The sequence below is a fragment of the Orbicella faveolata genome, unplaced genomic scaffold (genome assembly GCF_042242905.1).
Source record: "Orbicella faveolata isolate gen_17 unplaced genomic scaffold, um_ofav_v1 contig_15, whole genome shotgun sequence".
Lineage (NCBI taxonomy): Eukaryota > Metazoa > Cnidaria > Anthozoa > Scleractinia > Merulinidae > Orbicella > Orbicella faveolata.
The window spans coordinates 8,702,501-8,723,157 of record NW_028301542.1 but is presented as its reverse complement, the minus strand read 5'-3'; the positions used below and the strand labels follow the sequence as shown (position 1 = coordinate 8,723,157).

Genomic DNA, 20,657 nt, shown 5'->3' with positions numbered 1-20,657 from the left:
TGAACAGGTTAATTAATAATGGTAATAGGACTGAGTGGAGTCCAATTCGGTCTGTAAGCAAAAGAGTGATTCACAAAATCGGACGACCGCGAAGCGTCACAAGTAGGATTACAGAGTGAATTGGACGACACGATGTCCTGTTACCAATTAATCATATTTGAAAAAGAGCTTTTAATAGCCATTAAAAATCATAATTAGAAATATGGAAAATAGCTTGCAAAATGGCTGTTAAGTTTCTTCTAAAATAGTCGTCAGAGACTAAACCTGCACAATTTTACAGTCTCTTGAATTAGTTACTATAGTGATTGTAATCAATGTTGTGATTGGAGCATTTAGTGGAGTGGACTTAAAATGATTGGCTCATGTAAATGTCTGATTACAGGTGTCCGATTGCAGCAAACTGTCTGATTACAACTTTGCAGATTAATTAAAGCAAAATACAGCAGTTTATGCCCCAATCACATTTGAGGAAAGTGTTATTGCTCTGATTTATTTATTTATAGCGTGATGAAGCATTCTGTGCTACGGCTTACAGCCTAATATTATTCAACAAACCACCAGAAAAGATATCTACGACAGTTCTTACCAATTAAATGATAGTATCCCAGAAAACAAAATCAATGTGATTCACAGAAACTGAAGAGCCGGCCATTATCAAAACTTTTTACTCGTAATTTTCTTTGTCAAGGATAAGCCAGGCTGGCCATTGCATTTTATCCATACCACAAATAACTTGCGTATTTCGAACTTTTATTCCTTTGACGATACCTGTTTGTAGGTTTATACTTTAACCAACAAGTCTGTAAGTGTAAATACAATATTTTTGTCTCCATAAATATTAAACACCATCGCTTCGGAAAAAAAAAAAAGAAAAAACACATAATCCAATGGGGCAGGCCATGTAACGCGCCTTACCAAAGAATTGTAAACCTGTCGGACTGAGGGCCTTCACAAACCGTCTCAATTGGCCGGTATATGTATGCACGTAATAGGACTGTGGACCTGCGGAACTGTAGACCCGTGACCCGAGGGCCTGTGGACCCGAGGGCCTGTGGACCCGAGGGCCTGTGGACAGAATCTACATATAAATGAAGTAAGAAGTGTGGACCTGACGGCTCTGGAATGAAAGTATATATGTATGAAGACTGTGTTTGTAATTTACGTATGTTAAAAACTTTCCTATGCTAATTAAGCTTAATAAATATGTAGCTTCACAGAATTAATTCATCTTCAGCGTGATGACGTATACTGCTTCCAGTGCTGCGATAGGTGATAGACATTTGTTCAGGTTTTTTGTAATCCGATCTGTTGTTTTCTGTACTGAATTTTCGGTGGCTTCTATCTACCTTCATTAGAGTTGCAATGCTAAGGTTCGTTACTGCCCGGGCCACAAGCCCGTGTATTGTGGTTATATCGGTTTTTTCTTTACTAAGAACGGAAGAGCGGAAGCGCGTTTTGAGCGATTTAAAAGCAAATGGTTATCCTGTTAGTCTGTTTAAGAAGTGCCTTAGCAACAGGACCAAATTAAACCCAAACACTAGCAGGTTAGGCCACTGGGGTTTGCCATCCTTCCTTACGTAAAGGGCGAGTCTGAACGCGTGTGCCGCGTCCTCCAGAAACAAGGAGTTTATGAAAACCACGACGGCAAAGGCAACGGCAACGTCGCTAAACAAGAGAGTTAATGAGCAGAACAATGGCTGTGCACGTGCGTTGTAATTCTTGGTACATTTCTTTACCGTCCTCGGCAAAACAACGTGAAATGACCAAAATTCTGCGTTGTCTGGAGAACGTGAACCACGACGGCTAATTTTTTAAACTTTTATTTCAAGTTTATCGCTGTGTCCTAGATTCAGTGTCGTGAAAGTTTTGTCAATGATAAACAAAGCAAATGACTTCAGTGTATCGCGAGATTCATAGGTAAAATATAAATTCATTTTTTAATCGACGTTGCCCTCGGCGTCGCCGTCGTGGTTACTTAAACTCCCTAATTTCTCGTTCGGGCAGCCTTTAGGCCACTACGAACATTGGATCACATATTTACGAAGCCCAAGGACCGACGAAAGATCGACCGAGTCCAAGGGATCGTTTACAAAGTGAGCTGCCACGACTGCACATTCACTACCAAACTACCACAAGAGGCTTTTCTTGGAGTCATGGCACTTAAATTCTGGACAGCGCCGCCGTCAAAGAAAGGAAACCGCTCGCTCGCGCTTATTTACCGTTGACTTAAAAAATCAATAAAACGACAGCATGCGCGAGGTTGTGGCGCGAGCAGTAACGAACCTTCACATTGCAACTCTGATGAAGGTGGACAGCAGCCACCGAAAATTCAGTACAAAAACAACAGATAGGATAAAAAAAAAAAACATTTACAGAAAAAGGTATACTGTGCTCCAGTAACTACCGAAACAACTCAATTTTTTTTTCAACATCCTTTCGTGAGGCCGCACAGGATCACAGGAACATTGTGGCAGAACGATTGAATTCAACCCTTAGAGGTGACTGAGAAAAGCTCTCTAGAGTATAAGACTGTGGGAATCGAGAAATCCCATAGTCGCTCCAAGAAGGAGTTACCTTACGTTTTTTACACACGTTCTTACACTGAATCCTCAAAAGCTATCGCCAGAATTTCTTCCGTCTTCTCGGGTTATTTATTTTCGAGAGACCACCTCTCTCCATACACGTTGCCACAAATTACAACAAACTCGTACATCGCTTAATTTAGAGTTTAATAAATTCTTTCAATACAGGGACGACAATACAATGGCAGCCATTCTCAAAATGGTTCACAAATCAGGTCAAGGAAATCAATACATCCAAACTTTTACACAGGCGCAGAAAAACGGCAAGAACTCTCCCTCTAATTTCATCTTTAGGTTGCAGATGCACGTACAATAGGCCATGTGCGAGTTGCCTTTTGCCTGTGTCAAAACGAGTCTCCGTGTGAAATCATTCATATGAAAATGTGCTCCTTCTGTGCTAAATTTTCACGCAAATCAAACTCACTTTCATATGAAAGGTTTCGCACGGACTCGTTTTGAAACAGAGGTCAGTACCTCGCAAATAGCCCATAGAAGCAAAGCTGTCTCTAAGTATCCCAATTCACTAAAAATATTTCCAAGACATTAAAGTGCGAACTTGGAAGCTAAACGTAACATCCGTGTGTGATGCCAGCGAAATCGGAATAACTTGATCTTTACGTCCAACATGAAGTCCTTCTAGCCAACGAAGAACTCCGCTGACTGAATGGGTTCTTTGTGATTGGGTGATCTTCAAATGCAAAAACCTCCTCCAAACAAAAGAAAGATGTAAGTCGTGAACTAGGAGGATCGAAATAAAGCTGAGTACTCCACGTTGATCTTGGAGGTACCAGGGTTGAAACATTCAAAGCCAGGTTCTTATTTGGGATTATCCAGCTGCAAAAATAATACAGCAAAAGTTATTCCATGGGACCACTAGGAGCTACGTCACGGTTGGCGCATCTTGAAATGTTTAGCCTAGATTTTTCAAGTTCATCATTTCTAATCCGTGTTAATCTGCTCCACCCTTAACCATCCTCGTCCCTTTATGGTTTATTATTATCTCTTTGGTGTCTTTCTATCTTAGTAAACTACTATTTTCAGGTTTCCTTCAATTAAAAGGTAATTTTATGTGTGGCCAAAACAACGTCCATGATTTGAGAGACTTCAACATTTTCGGTAGGGGAAATATCAGAGGTATTTGACATGCGCGTTAATTACCTCTTCAAAATCTTTTTCTACATCTTCTACGTGATCTCTTTCATCATCACTCGACGACGAGTCAGATTCTTCGTCCACAGCTTGGGTCTAATAATACCAAAGAGGAAATATAAAATGAAAGGTTATCCTGTGCATCCCACACACAATGGGGGGACTGGGCACCAGACATGAAAGGGAAGGTGTTCAGCGTGTCTTACAAACATTGCGTTCTCGTTCCCATACCGCCCGTCCATCTTAATCGGCGAGGCCTTGGCACGAAGGAAAGGTGAAATTTGATTGGCTAGAGTTTTGAACACAGATTTCATCAATTCAGCGCTGCGGTTTCCATCACGTATGTATCCAGTGCTTTATATCTAACTAAAAACGTTCGATTACAGCACCTACAGACCTTAACAGATTTCAACAGCTAAATTAACAAAAAACAAACAAATAAACAAACAAACAAACCAACAAAAAAAAAAAAAAAAAACAGAGAAAATAACAAAAGCTCTGCTATTGTTAAATGGACATGTAATACCTTGATGCTTCGCAATGTTCTGAACTTAAAAAAAAGCTCTGCATAGGAAAGGAATGCATCGCAAGTCTACGGGCTATGAAAAGAGGTTAAAAACATCGGGACTTTCACGTCTGAGGTTCGGGGAAAGCGCATTTTCCAAAGTTTAAGGCATGAGAACAGTGACCGCCATCTTGGAACTCAATATTGAGAAGAACCTGGGGACGAACTCGCTTTACCTTGATAGTTGATCCGCTATGACTCGGCTCAGTTATTCCTCCAGAATTCTTCATCAGTATTTGGTTGTAATGCTGAAGGAAGCCTTCCTCGAGCTTTTCTCCGTCTTCGACCAGCTTGTTATACACTGCCTTTACTGAGTCCAGATCCTGTCTGGCATCTGAAACATAACCACATTACATATGTATTAGCCTAAACCTTTCACGTTTGTCGTTAATAATCCGTGTCAATCTTTTCCATCCTTAACCATCCTTGTTCCTTTACGGTTTATTGTTATCTCTTTCGTGTTTTTCTGCCTTAGTGAGCTGTTATTTTCAGGTTTCCTTCAATTTCAAGGTAATTTTGTACGCTGCTAAAATAACTCAAAATACCGTGACTGAGCTCCTTTAAGGTTACCGTGTACCTTCACAGTGAAAAATTTTCAATTTCCGTTTTTTTGTTCTGCAAAAATAAACTTTGAACTATGACCTTTCAGGAAAAATATTCAAAAGAGAAATTCAAAAGGAATTCAAAGAGTGTAAATATTCACCGAGAAAATAGACGAAGCCCTTTTCCACCGGAAGTAAACGTTTTTCACTGATTGACAGCTAATTGATGTTTTCTCGCTGGAGTGGGACACTTTGAAGGGTTCCAGCTCAAAGGCAATATGAACATGTAACCAAATTTGGTTAGTTGAAATCTCCAACAAACGCGTAATGGCGAATTTGACAATTCTAAAAATGATTCCGCTACAAGTCATTTCTGCGAGGTCAGTCCATAACTTTCTACACTCATTTTGAAAATGTTCTGTAACTTTTGAATGCAGTCGAACAAAGAAAAACCCCAACACGCTTTTTCAGAGTCTGGGTTCCCTACCTCGAAAAAAAAAATCCCAAACTATAATACTGTTGGGTTGGAAGTAAAATTTTCGTTTCATTTACCCCGTTTCGAAAGAAATTGTGGTTGAATGGAAAGCGTTCCCCGTTTTTTCCCAGCAAAATGACACTAGTTTGCACGTGGGCAACTAACACTTTTCCCGCCGAAATGACACTACCCTCGTGGAGCCAGGAAGGCCATAACGCAAGCCTGGCGTTGTTACGTATAACATAATTGTTGACGTAGCCCCCCCCCCCCCCCCCGACGTCCCGCCCTTGCCATATTTTTCGAAACGAAAAAACTGATTGCAAAAATACGTAGATTACCGAGCTTTTCTGTTAAGCCAATAAGAACTGAGATCAAAATGGAGTTCATCAAAAGATTGCCGAGATTTGCAAATCATTTTGAATGTGGATGTTATTTCACTTACCATAAGCGTCAATAAGTGGACTATACATGGCTGCGTAGTCCAGGTTATTTTCCTTCAGGAATTCAATAATGTTCAAAACGGCATTAACCTACCAACGAGAAGAACGACAGTATAAACTGATATGTAAGCTTCCATTTCTGACATACACTGCGCGGCAAGGCATTGTTAATTATCATCCAACATTACTGACAATGGGACTGTCTCTAAGTACATACCCTGCAGGCAGTTACCGACTGCTCGCAGGGTGCTAAGTGCACGGCAATGTACAGTAAACTGTAATCCAGCTTTACAATGCAATAGCTTTGTGCAGTTAGTCTATCGTTTTCTGTATATGGTTAGCTCCACGAGCACGCAACGTGACCCAAATTCTGTGATGCGATTGGCTACCGAGCGAGTAAGATGAGGTTTTCCCACAAGAAAAATGGTGGTCTTACGCCATAAAATAAATCTTAAATTGGCCAAGCTTGTTTGCTAAAGATGGCTGTATATCGGCCTCGTTCTTAAGTTTAGGTGTTCATGGAACCCGCCTGGGTTTCGGTCCGTTAGCCTGCAACAAAGGCAACTAGGTTAATAATAAATACCGTTCACCGTTTTGGAGAATTGGCCCGGGGTCGTAGTAGTACTGACGGAGCGTAGCGAGGTCCGTACAAAAACGACCGAGGGCCAATATTCCCCAGTAGGGCGCCCGATTAGTAGAGGGTCTATTAAAGGGGGTCGTACATTCCGCAAATCGCCATATTTGTTCATTGGAAACCGCAGACCGAGATCGCTTTACTGTTGGGACCATTATCATCATCTCTTTAGCTCAAAAAAAAAAAAAAACGTATTTCTCCATTGAGTAACCAGCGAACAAAAGGGTTTGACGTCCAATGGGCTATTCACAAACACAAAGACTGCACGAGATGTTTGATTGACCGCCAAGCGTAAATCACCAAATCAATGGGAATTTGGCTCAAACCGCTAAACCGGCAAGCTAGGTTAGTAAGTAGTTTATTATATGGCACTCAGGGCATGTTTCACAAACAAACAATTCACGGCTTATGATCGTTTCCATGGAAACCGTCCACATGGCAAGACCATGACCAAGGAAGAACCAATTAGAACGCTCGGATTTTCCTCAGGACTACCTTGCCATATATCAACCAGCCTTAATATCCGACTAAAATAGTTCAGGTCAATAACCAAAATCACCCAATCAGACTGCTCTATTGTCAGTCTGATATGCACAACCTGGAAAATGCACTGCAACTGAAAAACTGTTCCTATGCCCTTCTGCGACTGATTGAATTTTGACACAACGGTAAGCTATATTCTACATTCAGGACTTAGAACTTTCAGAAATAAAACAACTTACCTCGCCACGACCTCCAGAGTTTCTCGCGTGTCTAATAAAGAACTTCGCGGACAATGTCATTTCATACTCCTAAGTTAACAAATCAAATAAATAAAGACACACATCGGTTAGTTTGAGAATGACATCAACATTTTACACTATTTATTCTACCACAAGGAAGATCAGGATACAAGGAACAGTGTCTCGGTGTTGGAGAGAGTGTTTGTGATGTAGAGGTCGAAGAGACGTCATTATAAAGCTCCTTATAATACTGTGTCCTTGAAGTCAAGAATTACCTTAACACGTTTTCAAGGTGCATCTAAACTGAGTCTCGTTCTATTGGGATCAACCGTTTTTTGGTTGGTTGGGTTTTCCAACGGTTGAAACAGCAAGGGTCGCAACCGCTGTCGTTTTCGTGAATTTTTAACTCTGGTGGGGGCTTAGGCTGCTCGCAACTCTCGCTTACTTACTCGAGTTATGCGTGCCGGTGTGGCGGGCTGGATATGGAAGAGGCAGCAAAATTACTATCAGTGACAACTTCTTAAACGTTGCTCTCTCTTTAATAACATCAAAATGGCGACATGCAATGAATTTTGCAAAGTACTCATGAACCCTGCGGTATGAAAATACTGTCTCTGACGGCAGACGCGTGAGAAGGAGACGGGAAGGTGGCATCGTGTGAAAGACTACAAAAATGCATGGCAAATGGACACTATTGGACTGGAATTTGAGAGGTTTTCAAGAGATATGTAAATCCTTACAGTGAACTACGCTGAACTGGTGATCAACCAAAATACGGTTGGGAGGGGGTTGGGGGGTAGGATTAGAGTGGCACACGTTTTCTTGTCACGTCGACTCAGAATTAGACTGTTAAAATCAGATGAAACCTATTACAATGTTAAAACCCAAAGTGAAACAATACTGAAACAAACTTTCTCAAGTTGTAACCATAAAGTGCATACCCCCTGGAAAGTCAAACAACATTGCATCCCATTAGAGCAGTTTTCAAGGGAGTGTCATAAACCAAAACCAAAGCAATCACTCTAGCCAATCACAAAGGATACAGACATTACAGTGATCCAATCAAAACTCGAAGTAAATCCGTGTAGCTGACGAAAAGCGCGGGAAAACGAGTGCGAGTGAGTCACAATTGGTTAGAGTTTTAAATCTGATTGGATGAAAAAGTGGCGCGAGTTTTTTAAGCCAATCGCGCAGCGTACTAATGCAAAACCGATTACTTTTCGACACTCAAATTAACACCGCTCTAAGCTCATATTCTGACAGATAAGGAAAATAAAGGCAAAACTCACCAGTTGGAGTTTCACAACAAGGTCCTTCTTTCCAGCATGCACAGCAGCATAAACAAGACCAGCCAGGAAACGTCCTGGGTCTTTGCTAACTCGGAATCTTATTTTGTTGGCAACAACATCTTCCAGAACTATAAAACAACACCACCATAAATTTAAAATGTTCGCGCTAATAGACTGTTTTCGATAAATTAAAATTCAGCTTGGAAGCTAAGCCTATAGGACACAAACAAAGGAAATTAAATGACCATGTTTATTTATTTCTTTTGTTTTTGCCTCTAGACCTCGCTATCAAAGCCAGTTTTATTATTACAGAAGTAGCCTGTTGTTTGCGCACATTTTTACTGTGCACACAATTCAAACGAGCACTGCGCGTGACGTAGTAAAATGACCAAGAATAGCGCTACAGGCTTCTGCTATAATTTTGCATTGCTTGCACGGTCTTGAACTTTCGGCGACCCTTCTTTTAAGCTAGTTTTGACTTAAATTAAGTGAATAAGCACGAGCACAAGCATAAGTACTTGAGCATAAGCATAACGGCATACCCACACGCAGAATAAACGGGATTCTAGATACCAGCCCTTCTCGATTGTTAAACAATATGGCGGAGTCCGCCATGTTGTTTGCGATATTTTCGCAGAAGCCTGGGTCAAAGTGCGTAATGAGTGACTTCTGCATTTGGTAATGCTTATGTCAGCCGCGTCCTCACTACAACATAAGCACAGCGTAGGTATTACAACAACGAAAAATGTCTGTTCTGCTTCTGCTTCTGCTGATGTTCTGTTGTTCTCATTTGCATATGCCTGGGCTCATGCTTACACTTATGCGCCAGTGAAACCAAAGTTTGACAAATCACTTATCTACCGTTTTTCTACGTTTTCGCGAAAAACGAATAAATCTAGGATGCACTACGGTGAAATCTGTATCAAGCGGACACCCTTGAGGCCCTCAGAGTCGCTAGTGCCGGCTTACAACAGACTCTCTGGTCCTGTCCACGCTACGCCGGAGGAATTTGAAAACGGAGGTTTCACTCTGAAAACGCATCAAATGTTTTCCGTCAACACTAGAAAACGAAAAAAGTGTTTTCCGTCCACACTATAAAACGTATAAAATGTTCTCCGTCCACACTAGAAAACGTATAAAATGTTCTCCGTCCACACTAGAAAACGTATAAAATGTTCTCCGTCCACACTAGAAAACGTATAAAATGTTCTCCGTCCACACTAGAAAACGTATAAAATGTTCTCCGTCCACACTAGAAAACGTATAAAATGTTCTCCGTCCACACTAGAAAACGTATAAAATGATTTTCCGTCCACACCACGCTGGAGAAATTTGAAAATGCAACAATCATCGGCGGCAGAGACGCTTGGGTGCACCCGTGAGCATGCGCATAACAAGGTTTTAGTTGACCCACGTGGCTATCCGCTTATTGTTCGCGCCATCTTTTAAATCTGTTTGAAAGAACTTCAAAGAAAAGTGTTGAAGTCCGGCCAAACAAAGAACAAATCTGGGGAAAACAAAATAAATGAGTACTTTTCTTGGTTGGACGGCGAGGTGGAATTAATGCTAAACGTAGCAGTAGAGTTTCAAGCATCGATCGTAAGCAGCGTGACGTCATCATTTTCGAAAAGCTCCGTTTTCAAAATGTTCCCGTCCACACTAAAACGCAAAGCTCCGTTTTCAAATTCCTCCGGTTTGAAGAGCGTTCTCTAAAAGCTCCGTTTTAGTGTGGACTAGTGTGGACGGAAGGCCTAACCGGTGAAATAGAGCTGCGTTTTCAAATTCCTCCGGCGTAATGTGGACGGGGCCGAGTAGCGCAGCCAATCAGAAAACGGCATTAGTGATAGAACGTTAGTAGATATATTCTAAACACGGAAAATGCTCTCTATCCCTTAAATAAAACTATCGAGATACAAAATACGTACCACTTTCAAAATGTTCTGTTTGGCCTGACCTCGCCATGCAGTTAAGAAACTGAAGACAAACTGAATGCGTAGGAAACAGGTCCTGCTCTTTGGCATCTTGGAATAGTCTCATTGCATTAGTGACATCATCCCTAGCAAAGGAAAAGTTTGCGATAAATAAGATTTTGCGAACGTTTTCTGGATGATTCGGCAAACGTGTTTTTGCTTCCTTGTTGCCACCCAATTCAGACCACATGGTGATTCATTTGAGAGGCTACAATTGTACAATTTGTCACCCGCAACTGATTGCATGGGAGTATGTGAAAATAGAACAATTGTAACCTCCTGAAGGAATCATCATATGATCTTAGTTGGGTGATGACAACGATGTTGACACGTTAGCCGAATCCGTCTATGTTTGATCATTTTAGGAAGTTTTAAATGTATTTCCGACAAGGATGTTTACAACATACCTAAACGCGATACAGAATTGGAACTACCATAGAGTTTTGAAGAAAATGTAGTCACTAGATTTCCTTCGTCAATTTCACGTAACGATCGTGTAGCAATGCTCGTATGTTAGCACAAATTTGATAATAGTTTAACAGAAAGATTTTGAATTATCTTTTGTTGAAGGATAACTGGATAATTTAAAATGTCCTCTGAAGAATACTTCTCGGTGTATTTTCGAGAAAGCCAGAAACACCATAAATAGCGCCTAAATTTGAATAAGAATACTTCATACATCCTAAGCCTCGTGTCAATGTTTCCAGACAAAGGGTCAGTTTTACACATGAATGTGAGGCTTAGGATGTATCAGTATTGTTATTCAAATATCGGCGCCATTTCTGCAGTGTCTATTACATTGAGCCTCAATTTTTTTCTAACCACGCATGCGCTGCATTTAACTGGGTTCTTTCGATGACAAAGGAAACCCTGTAAAGTTTCTGAGTTCTTTGCATCTTCAGTTGTTCTAACATATCTTTCTAACAAAATAATAAAATCTGCAACACAGTGTGTCATTTATATATAAAAAAGGCACAGGTACAGAACAAATAAAACAATGACTGTACATGCACCACGTTTGTTTTTTGTAATCCTTATGTGCATGCTGAATTGCACTAGTGAGAGCATGCGCAAAACTGCATCCGGCCGTCATAATAGGGTGTCCGTGTAACAGGGGTGTCTGTATTAAGTGGGTGTCCATAATATGCAGGTGTCTATATTAATCATATCTATAACAAAATTGTCGGTCATGATTGGTTCTCCGTGCGCCTATTTGTCACATAATCGGTGCGCGATCACGTGGGTGTCCAATTTTAACTTTTGGTAATTGGATACCTGTAATTGAATACCCACGTGATTTGCACGTCAATTACGCACGCTTTAATGACTTCCTTAGCAATGTTTCGGTCAGTTTTCAAAACTTAGAAAAAATGCTACAGACGTTTTCGCTCAAAAGAAGTTCTCATAAGACATTTTCAATTCCGAAATTTGTTATAGATACGATTAATTAGTAATTGGACCTCGTGTCGTACAATTCAGGGAGTACTTGTGCTCGTAATTTCAAATCGGCCTCGCGCTTCGCGCTCGTCCGATTTTGAAATTACTCGCACGATTACTCCCTGAATTGTACTCCACTCGGTCCAATTACTATTACTAATCGGGTCTCCACAAAGCCAGGTTCCATTGTAATAATCGTACTTACTTCATTATAAAAGTCTTCATCAGTTCAGAGTAAGTATAATTATTTGGCTTGACATTACTCTGTGTCATCTCTTCAAAAACCTTCTGCTGAGATTCTGTGTCAGCTAGAAAGTTAAAAGAGATACAAGAATCTTTAGATACCATAACCTGGCCTGTACAACACAGGAAAGTAAAAGAAGTTACTGTGCATGTCAGGCAACATGTCCCATACGGCCAGAGCTTACCATATTTTCTGTAGCATAAGTCATCTGAGAGGGTTCCTACTCCCCTCCCCCCCCTAGACGGGATACTTGTTCCTTGCAGGCCCCCCCCCCCCAAGCATTTAGTACGCCGAACCCATTAATACACCTAGGTGGAGAGAGGCACAGTGAGAGTAAAGTGTCTTGTCCAAGAACACAACACGGCGACCCAGCCAGGGCTTGAACCAGGTTGCGTCAGCCACAGCTTAAAAACTCCAAAATTAATTTTGAGTTGCAAAAGAGATGGATTTTGAGCTGCCACAAATGCAGTGGCAGCTGAGACCTAGGAGGGGGGGGGGGGGAGTGACGCCCCCTTATTTTGGGTAAAAAAAAAAATTTGCAGAGGAAAGCAAAGCCGGCAGGACAAGCACCCCCCCCCCCTCTTTAACTCAAGGTCTCGATCCGCCAATGAAATGGGTTCGAGCAGTACAACAAAAACAAACAATGGATTTTTATTTTTTAATTAGCGAATTAAGGATTTAGTAGACCAGTCCTTGACAAATGACTGACGACTATTAGGAAGCCCTGTATGACACTAATGCTTTTCAACCTTATCTTTATAACAACTTACCATGAAAACCATAGAGCGTAAGTAAATTATTATAAATGTAGGTAGGCAGCGTAGTTGCTGCCTGGATTTGTTTCAGCTGCTCATAGACCTCCAACGTCTCTGAAATTGGACGCAAACACAAAACAAACGTCTATTAGTAAAGGCCTTACTACTTTCAGGACGGTTTTTAATTTGGGGATTAGCTAGGCTTCGTGCAATAGAGTCCTAAAGTGATGACGTCACAAAAATAAATTTTTTTGAAATTATGGGATATGATGTCATATTCTTATAAAGGATCCTAAAATATGCCCTCATCCCAAAAATTAGCTCTGAATTGCAACTCCAGATAGAGGTATAAGGGATCAAAGTTTGATAGCGTCCCATAAAAACCCTTCAGAAGCAAAACCAAAACCAATCGCAACTCACTCGCACACGTTTTCCCGCGCTTTGCGTCAGCTACACATATTTACTACAAGTTTTGATTGGTTTATTAATCTAAATCAAGTATCAGCATTGTTCAGGTTTCTAATAACAACAACAAATCAAATGCTTCCTTGGAAGGATAGGTCTTGAACTTAGTTTTAAATAAGGTTACGGCTCGTTGGGCAACATTTAACCAATAACGGGCAGGTTAGATTTAACTTGACTCCAGTTATACAACAAGAAGTAATAGATTCGCTCACTTGCTACATCTCCTTGGTATGAGTAACTTCGCATAAATTGTGACAACACTCTGAATTTAGGCTCTCCAATACCATGTATCCTGAAAGAGAAAAATTCCATCGCTGTCAGTCAACATGTCAAGATAAGAACTCTTCCAACTAATTTCTCGATTTCAGTCAAAGTCAAAACAATATCTGCTAAAGCGACAGTTCAAATCATGAACAAGCTAAGCACCGTCATGAACACTTTTCACAGCACACAGGGTTTACCAAAGGCAGAGAAAAATTAGCTAATATTAGGCTGTGTCACCACGTAATGCAGTTCGAGTCAAAGACCCACATTTCACCCTTGCTCAACATAGAGTCTCCAGTAGCTCAGTGGTTAGATCGTCTGGCTAGATCACGGACAGTCGCGGTTTCAAATCCCATCTGGAACTCGCATTTGTTTCCGAGTTGATGCTATTTCTACACTTAATATTCCTTACATCGCTCACTTTGGAAGGTAAGTATAGAATGCAAAATTATGTACGTCGATGAAAGAACACTTCACTTTTTAGGCCAAATCACTAAATGTAGAGGTTCTCTTTGTAGTCAAATTGTAGATTTTTCGAATTAAGAATTGTCGAGCGTGACCGTCACATACTTCGATGTTCTTTGTATTACTGACCACTGTTTTCCTCGAAGCCGGTTTAATCATGTAGACTCCTCTTGGAAGGTTTGTAGAAGCACTCTTCTGGACGCTCGTGTCATGTTGATTAATTCACCTTCACAACAAGTGATTTAGTTCCCAATCTTCCCGTTATACTCACAGGAAGATTGGGAACTAAATCACTTGTTGTAAACACAAAATGACCGTGGCATTTATCAATTCTTCCTTGGCTTCCCGAATCACCGTTTACTGTTCATACATGTATGTGTGCCGAGAGTTGTCCAAAAGAGTGCTTCTACAAACCTTTCAAGAGGAGTCTACATGATTAAACCGGCTTCGAGGAAAACAGTGGTCAGTAATACAAAGAACATCGAACTATGTGACGGTCACGCTCGACACAGATGAGGAACATATAAATCTACTTTATATACAAACCTACAGTTGGAAGGAAAAGCTGGCAGTTTTAATGCTACCTACGTTTGAAGGATCCCCACAAAGGACCAAAACTTTAATCTTGAAGCCAGGTAAGAGATTTACGGGAATTTATCGGAGCACTTTACGAAGGCGAGTGTGTTAGTTACTCACCGGAATATTTTCAAAATTTCCTCAACTTTAAGCGGTCGTTAGTTTTGGAAACCCACTGGGCAGACAAATTTTACTATTGTTTTAAATTAAGGGACATTTTTACTTTCTATTCATGTAGTTCAGCAGTTTCAAACAGGTGCCACATTTTTAAAACGTGCCTTCAAAGTAGAGCTATTTTCGCGTTTGGTTCAAAACTCGATTTAACGGGTAGAAAATGTTCTTTCAACCGTTGAAGGAACAACATTGAATTATAATTGCAACATGGCTAAACAAACTGCTATGATATATCTATAGTTGAAAAAAAGAATTGGGACTTTTGAGCGAATATTATTTTTTTGTTAGAGCGCCGGCAATATGTGCTATTTTTCCAGTTTCGGCAGGCACGAAACTTGTGTCGAGCGGACCGAACTTCAATCAATCCTAGAAAACTTCAATTGGAATTTTTAATGAAATAAAACTCATTTTAGTGATTGACTAGGTAAGGGCTTTGAAATCTCAGCTTATGAGAAAAATCGAACTTTCGAAGTAAAATCAGTGGTCGGGTCTTACAGAGACAGCCTCTTAAAAGTTTTAAATGACTTACATATCTTGATACGAAATCCATTTGCATTTGCCTCAATATCGCTCTACAAACTTTATTTCTAAGGATCTTTTATATTTTCTGTACAAAAAAAACATTCAGGTAGAACATTGAGGCAGAACAGTGAGGCAGATATTAACGTAGATTATAAGAACATACTAAGAACACACCCCATGCTGAGAATAACTAGAAAAAGATATTTCATCAACTTTTCGAAAGAACAGTATGCACTCTGTAGACGCAAAACTTGAATCTAAACAGATTAATAATGGTAACAGGACTGAGTGGAGTCCAATTCGGTCTGTAATCATACGAGTGATTAACAAAATCGGACGACCGCGAAGTGGGAGCCCGATTTGTTAATCACGAGTATGATTACAGACTGAATTGGACGACACGATGTGCTGTTACCAATTAATCAAATTTTCAAAACGGCGCGTGTTGCGAAAAGTATTTGAAGGATAACAAACACAATAGCCCTATTGGGCGTGAAAATATGTTCTGATACTTGTCCTCGGACAATATCTGTTCCTCGAAGCTCACAGTTTTCCTTGAGCTATGCTCTTGGAAAAACTGTTCACTTCTCAGAACAGATGATATCTGCGGGCAAATATCCGAGCATATTGTGGTGCCAAATGGAGGCTGAGCTTGTCTAATCAGAGGAACGAGGTAAGCATGTATTGACTTACTTTCTTATTTCTTCTGCTCTCTCCGCTTGACCAGTTTGCATATAGGCTATGCAAGCAGCTCCTTTAGCCCGGTTGGTGGGTCTACAAGAAGCACAGTAATGAGACACTTATAATTGTGATAATTCATATGAGAGGTTACAATTGTTCTGTTTGCACATACTCCTGTGCAATCAGTTATGTGTGGTAAATTGCACGATTGTAACCTCCCAAATGAATCATCGCATGGTCTGAATCGAGTGGCGACAAGGATGCAAACACGTCAGCCGAATCTGTCTATCAAAGAGGTTTGACTGCTCAGTCAAACCTTTAAAGGCCTTTCACTGTAAGGTATATCAAAGAGCTGCTTTGAATGTTGTTCCTTGGAGTCTTGATTCAAACACATTTGCTTCTGAATAATTACATTTGTCAATGTATAACATGTTTCAGGAGCACGGGGCTGGTGTATCTATTGAGCCAAAACTTCCAGCACGAAAAACTCCTGCTCTAATATCCCTGCAGTTTCAACAGAACAACCATAAAAGGGATGTACTGTCAAATTTTACAGGTCACAGTTTACAAGAACAAACTGCTCTGTTCATCAAGCCATAATTATGAGATGTTCTCATGTTGCTCTCACAGCTCCTCTCTTTGTTATGCTAAGAGTATAAATGAGTATTTGGGAACTCTACGGGCAACCAGACACAATTCTTGGGGTAATGAACAATAGGCGTGCATGCAATCAGGGAAAAAAAGCTACACCTCAAAACTTCATGCCACAGAAAAGCTCAGTATTGGAACTAACGAGTCATCTGAATTGAACAGGACATACTTTCACACCATAATAGACCTTTCCCGCATTCCACTTCAGTGCATATGAACAACAGCACCAGAGGGAGGTTGGGGTGGACATTTTCATACATTTGGTCTATTTTTGTGCACCCTGACCTCGACTCGGTGCCAGTGTTTGTTGGAATGCCGGGAAGATCTATTAACTGACAAAATGAAGAATAGGTACTGAATGCACCCAGGCCTCCACTGTGACCAGCCGGCCCCCATCCAGTGAACTGCTGCCATAGCTGCCAGCCCTCACAACGCAGCCACGAGCCCCCAGGCATCCATCCATCCATCCATCGCCCAACAGTGGATGGCGCAAGATGCACAGCGAGAGAAAGATAACGTCCATGAACCAAGGCCTTCTCAGTTTAACACTGGACACATTAGTTATTATGCGATAAACTGCTGTAACTTACTGGAATCCTTTTTTCCACAGCAAATTGAATAGCTGAATAATTCGTCTCATGTTCTATAATAAGTAAAATTAAACAAGTGAGACAATCTCAGACAGTGTAGAGTGTAATGTACAGCACTGACATACAGTACACTAACATACACCCCACCCACCCCACTCCCAGTTTGTATTGACTTTGGAAGTTAGCTTGGGTTTACCTAGTCAAAATATATGAACGGGCAGAAGAGATCTTAGCAACGTGTATGTGCATTTGAAATTATTTTCACTGGTCACGAGAGCTTTCAATTTGACTGTGACGATGCATTGTGGCTGAGTAGTTAGGTTCAGGTCATGCACTGACCACTACACTGAGTTGTTTCTTGGTATCCTAAATAGATAGATTTTGAAGTTATGTGCAATACTATATAATGTATCTGTTACTGTGCTGTGAGTGTTCCAGCTACTTTTGTCTCGGATTGTAGCTATCAGACCGAAAAACCAAGGTACACACACAAATTATCACTAGCCTGCGTAGCAAGAGTTCCCCTACAAACAAAGAGCTTTTTCGCATTCTTGCCACACAAGAAAACCCATTACCTTGTGTAACCCAAAATTTTCGTACTGCCAGAATGTGACGAAAACTCTTCTATCGCAGAGAATGCGTGTAGACGCAGGCTTATATTTCACAATCTCATACAAAACAATAACCACAGAATAAATTGATCATAATGAGCTGTACCCGCTCTCTTGGCTCAGCCATATTGATTCCTCCCTCTGGACATAGGGCGTATGCTGTAATCAGATGGCTGATGTCTGCTTCATTTGGCTCTATTAGGTCCTAAAAATCAAGTCCATGTTATCACGTTATTGAAAATAATGCTTGGATGAATCTTCAAGAGCATAATCGTAGAATAAGAGTGACAATGCATCAAGGCCAAGGCTTCAGCCACCTGTAGTCAAAGCAGTGAAAGAAGATACAGGCAAAAAAGAAAAAAAGACAGATGAGGAAAGATTGAAAATGTGCAAGAGATCATTTAAAAGTGGTGAAAACACCACTGATGCCTTCGAAATTTCTTCATATTTTTTCTTCCCTGCTACCCATTAAGAAATTCCACTGTTTCGTAAACGTTTTCCAAAGGCTTAATTGTTTTGACATATCGTTTTGTTACACATTGACAAAACAATAAGTCAAATTATTCACCCATTTTGATTAGTTCGTACTTATGAGCTATTGAAGGACACATGCATAGATGATGTCGTTAACCTTCTTGTTTGTTTCTTTATTATATATAACAAGTAGATTCCATGTTTTTTTGTGCATCTGTTCAGTAATAGATCACAGAAGACGTCAACAGCAACAGCAACATCATGCTTGTATTTTCCACGCAAATGAAACCTTATCTACTTAATCAAAACAACAAACGAAGAAATTTTGTCTTAAACAAATGGTTAAACAAATTTACAAGTTACATGTTATAATTAATTTCTCCTTCCTTGTTTTATTTTATTCATCTGCTGGCAATATAGAACTTAAATTGTACGGGGAGCTAACAAGAAAACCAACTGGTTAATTACGTTCTCCAGCTCGAACTTTAATTTCAATGTAGATAGAATCAGATTTATGTACTTTTTCAAGACGTTAAATTATCTACTAGACAGTAACAATTATATGAATGAATTCAATAAAGAATTACCGGTATTATAGAAGAAATCTAACAGTGCCTCCCAGAGGTTCTGGGAGCAAAGAACACCATCATTTTATTTCATAAGAACAAGAGATCTTTTTGGATTAATTTGAGGCAACCAGGATATCTCTACTATTAATGAACTTTGGAAAAACGTTTAGGAAACAGTGAAATTTCTTCATAGGTAGCGGGGAAGAAAAAAAAGAAATTTCTAAGGCATCAGTAGTGTTTCCACCACTTTTAAATGATCTGTCTTTCCTAATCCGTTTGCTTCCTGTACATGATACAATATTTCATGCACAAAAATGATTGTCTGCAAAAGTGCACTATTCCTCGAGGAAACATATTGCAAAAACTGATAATTCCATGTATAGCACAATGTACCTTATACTTGTCAAAACAAAATTGTGCAGCTTCAGCTTTTCCATCAAGGGCCATCATCTATGAAACATTAACAAACAACATAGTTAAAATCTCTTCAGACCTGTAGATTAAAATTGTGTCAATCCCTCTTCATTGATTCCTATGCAGTCAGATTTCAGAATTATAACAAGGTTGTGTATGGAAAACTAGGTCATGATTTGGGCTATACAGGCTACAAAGATTACTGCCCTCTCGACTTATTGATAAAGTCTATTGTTATAGTTCCCAACTCAAATGCGTTTCCGACTGGAGGAGAACGTGTCAAGTGCCGTTGGTCAAAACTCTCTAGCTCCCCAGGACGAACGAAACTCACTAGCTCCCTAGGGAACTAACAACTTGAACTTTTGACTCCTTGAAACTGCGGCAAATTTGTGTACGAGTCGGTGTCAAGCAAACAAGTTTTTGCAGTTTCGTTCTCTATTTTTGATTTGGGAGGTATAACAAAACACTTAATGACTGGCTCAGTGGGAAACAGTGAGTTTTGTTTCCCCTCGACCTCAATGTTTCCCTCGGCTTCGCCTCGGGGAACATGGAGGGTCTCGGGGAAACAAAACTCACTGTTTCCCGAGCTTGGGGCCAGTCAAGCAAGTGCTTATTGATTCTGTTTGTAGATCAATGCTGTTGATCCTGGTTATTGAAAATAGTTGTTGTCCCTTACTCTTTGTCGCAAATTAGCTGGATCAAAAACATATCAAAAGTGCCCCATTCACAGCTCTTGCTAATGTCCATGATTCATAGCATGTTCAAGCTACTTGTTAGGTTTGAGTGAGTATTTCTGTTCATGTTTTACCGACTGTCAATTTTGACTTTGACTAATCTCTAACTCCACAAAACATAACCATTAAAAGAACTACTTTACTATCGTCACTTGCGATGGATTGAGCAAACCCGTGGGTGTGGTAAAAGTAGCATCAGAGAATTTGGCTAGATGACATCTTAGTGTGGGATGGTCCATGGAAAAAAAGTGTTGGGGAAACTGTCAGCTGTTTGTTTGTTAATTCAGTGAAAGCAGGGGAGCAACACTTTGCACGATGATGTTTTGAATGATATGCCTTTACATTCAAAGAACATTTTGAATGTGCTCTCAATTTCTGTGAGGTGATAGTTGATTTAGCCTTTGGCTTCATCAACTATCACCTCATGGAAAACTTGTACTCATTATCTAATTGAAAGGCTGCAGGTAAGAACGTCCCTTAGATTTTTCAATCAGTTTTGAAACTGTTCAAAAGTAGCTGAATTTTGATATGTGGACTTCTCTTTACATGTACTTGAGAAAAATCGTCTGCTCATTACTGTTGGTTATCATATGCTTACCCTCAGCATTACTCTATAATGATGTTCGTCCAGATTGACTTCATGTTCTTTCATCATTTGTACAA

The 20,657-nt window shown here is 40.2% G+C and overlaps 1 protein-coding gene across 1 annotated transcript in view; it reads right to left on the bottom strand.

Annotated features, from left to right (window-relative positions):
• Positions 1-2,712: 2,712 nt before the first annotated feature.
• Positions 2,713-20,657, bottom strand: part of LOC110060716 (leucine-rich PPR motif-containing protein, mitochondrial-like) — a 55,357-nt gene continuing 37,412 nt past the window's right edge. Inside the window, exons 22-36 of the mRNA XM_089288304.1 lie at positions 20,593-20,657; positions 19,240-19,296; positions 17,910-18,008; positions 17,193-17,245; positions 15,964-16,044; positions 13,482-13,561; positions 12,820-12,918; positions 12,011-12,113; positions 10,324-10,454; positions 8,399-8,526; positions 7,110-7,178; positions 5,756-5,843; positions 4,473-4,630; positions 3,741-3,827; positions 2,713-3,416 (exon numbers count right to left, since the gene is read on the bottom strand). The exon at positions 20,593-20,657 is cut by the window's right edge and continues 1 nt beyond it. Of these exons, the coding sequence (XP_089144430.1) occupies positions 3,399-3,416; positions 3,741-3,827; positions 4,473-4,630; positions 5,756-5,843; positions 7,110-7,178; positions 8,399-8,526; positions 10,324-10,454; positions 12,011-12,113; positions 12,820-12,918; positions 13,482-13,561; positions 15,964-16,044; positions 17,193-17,245; positions 17,910-18,008; positions 19,240-19,296; positions 20,593-20,657 (1,316 nt within the window). The 3' untranslated portion in view covers positions 2,713-3,398. The remainder of the gene's footprint in view (positions 3,417-3,740; positions 3,828-4,472; positions 4,631-5,755; positions 5,844-7,109; positions 7,179-8,398; positions 8,527-10,323; positions 10,455-12,010; positions 12,114-12,819; positions 12,919-13,481; positions 13,562-15,963; positions 16,045-17,192; positions 17,246-17,909; positions 18,009-19,239; positions 19,297-20,592) is intronic.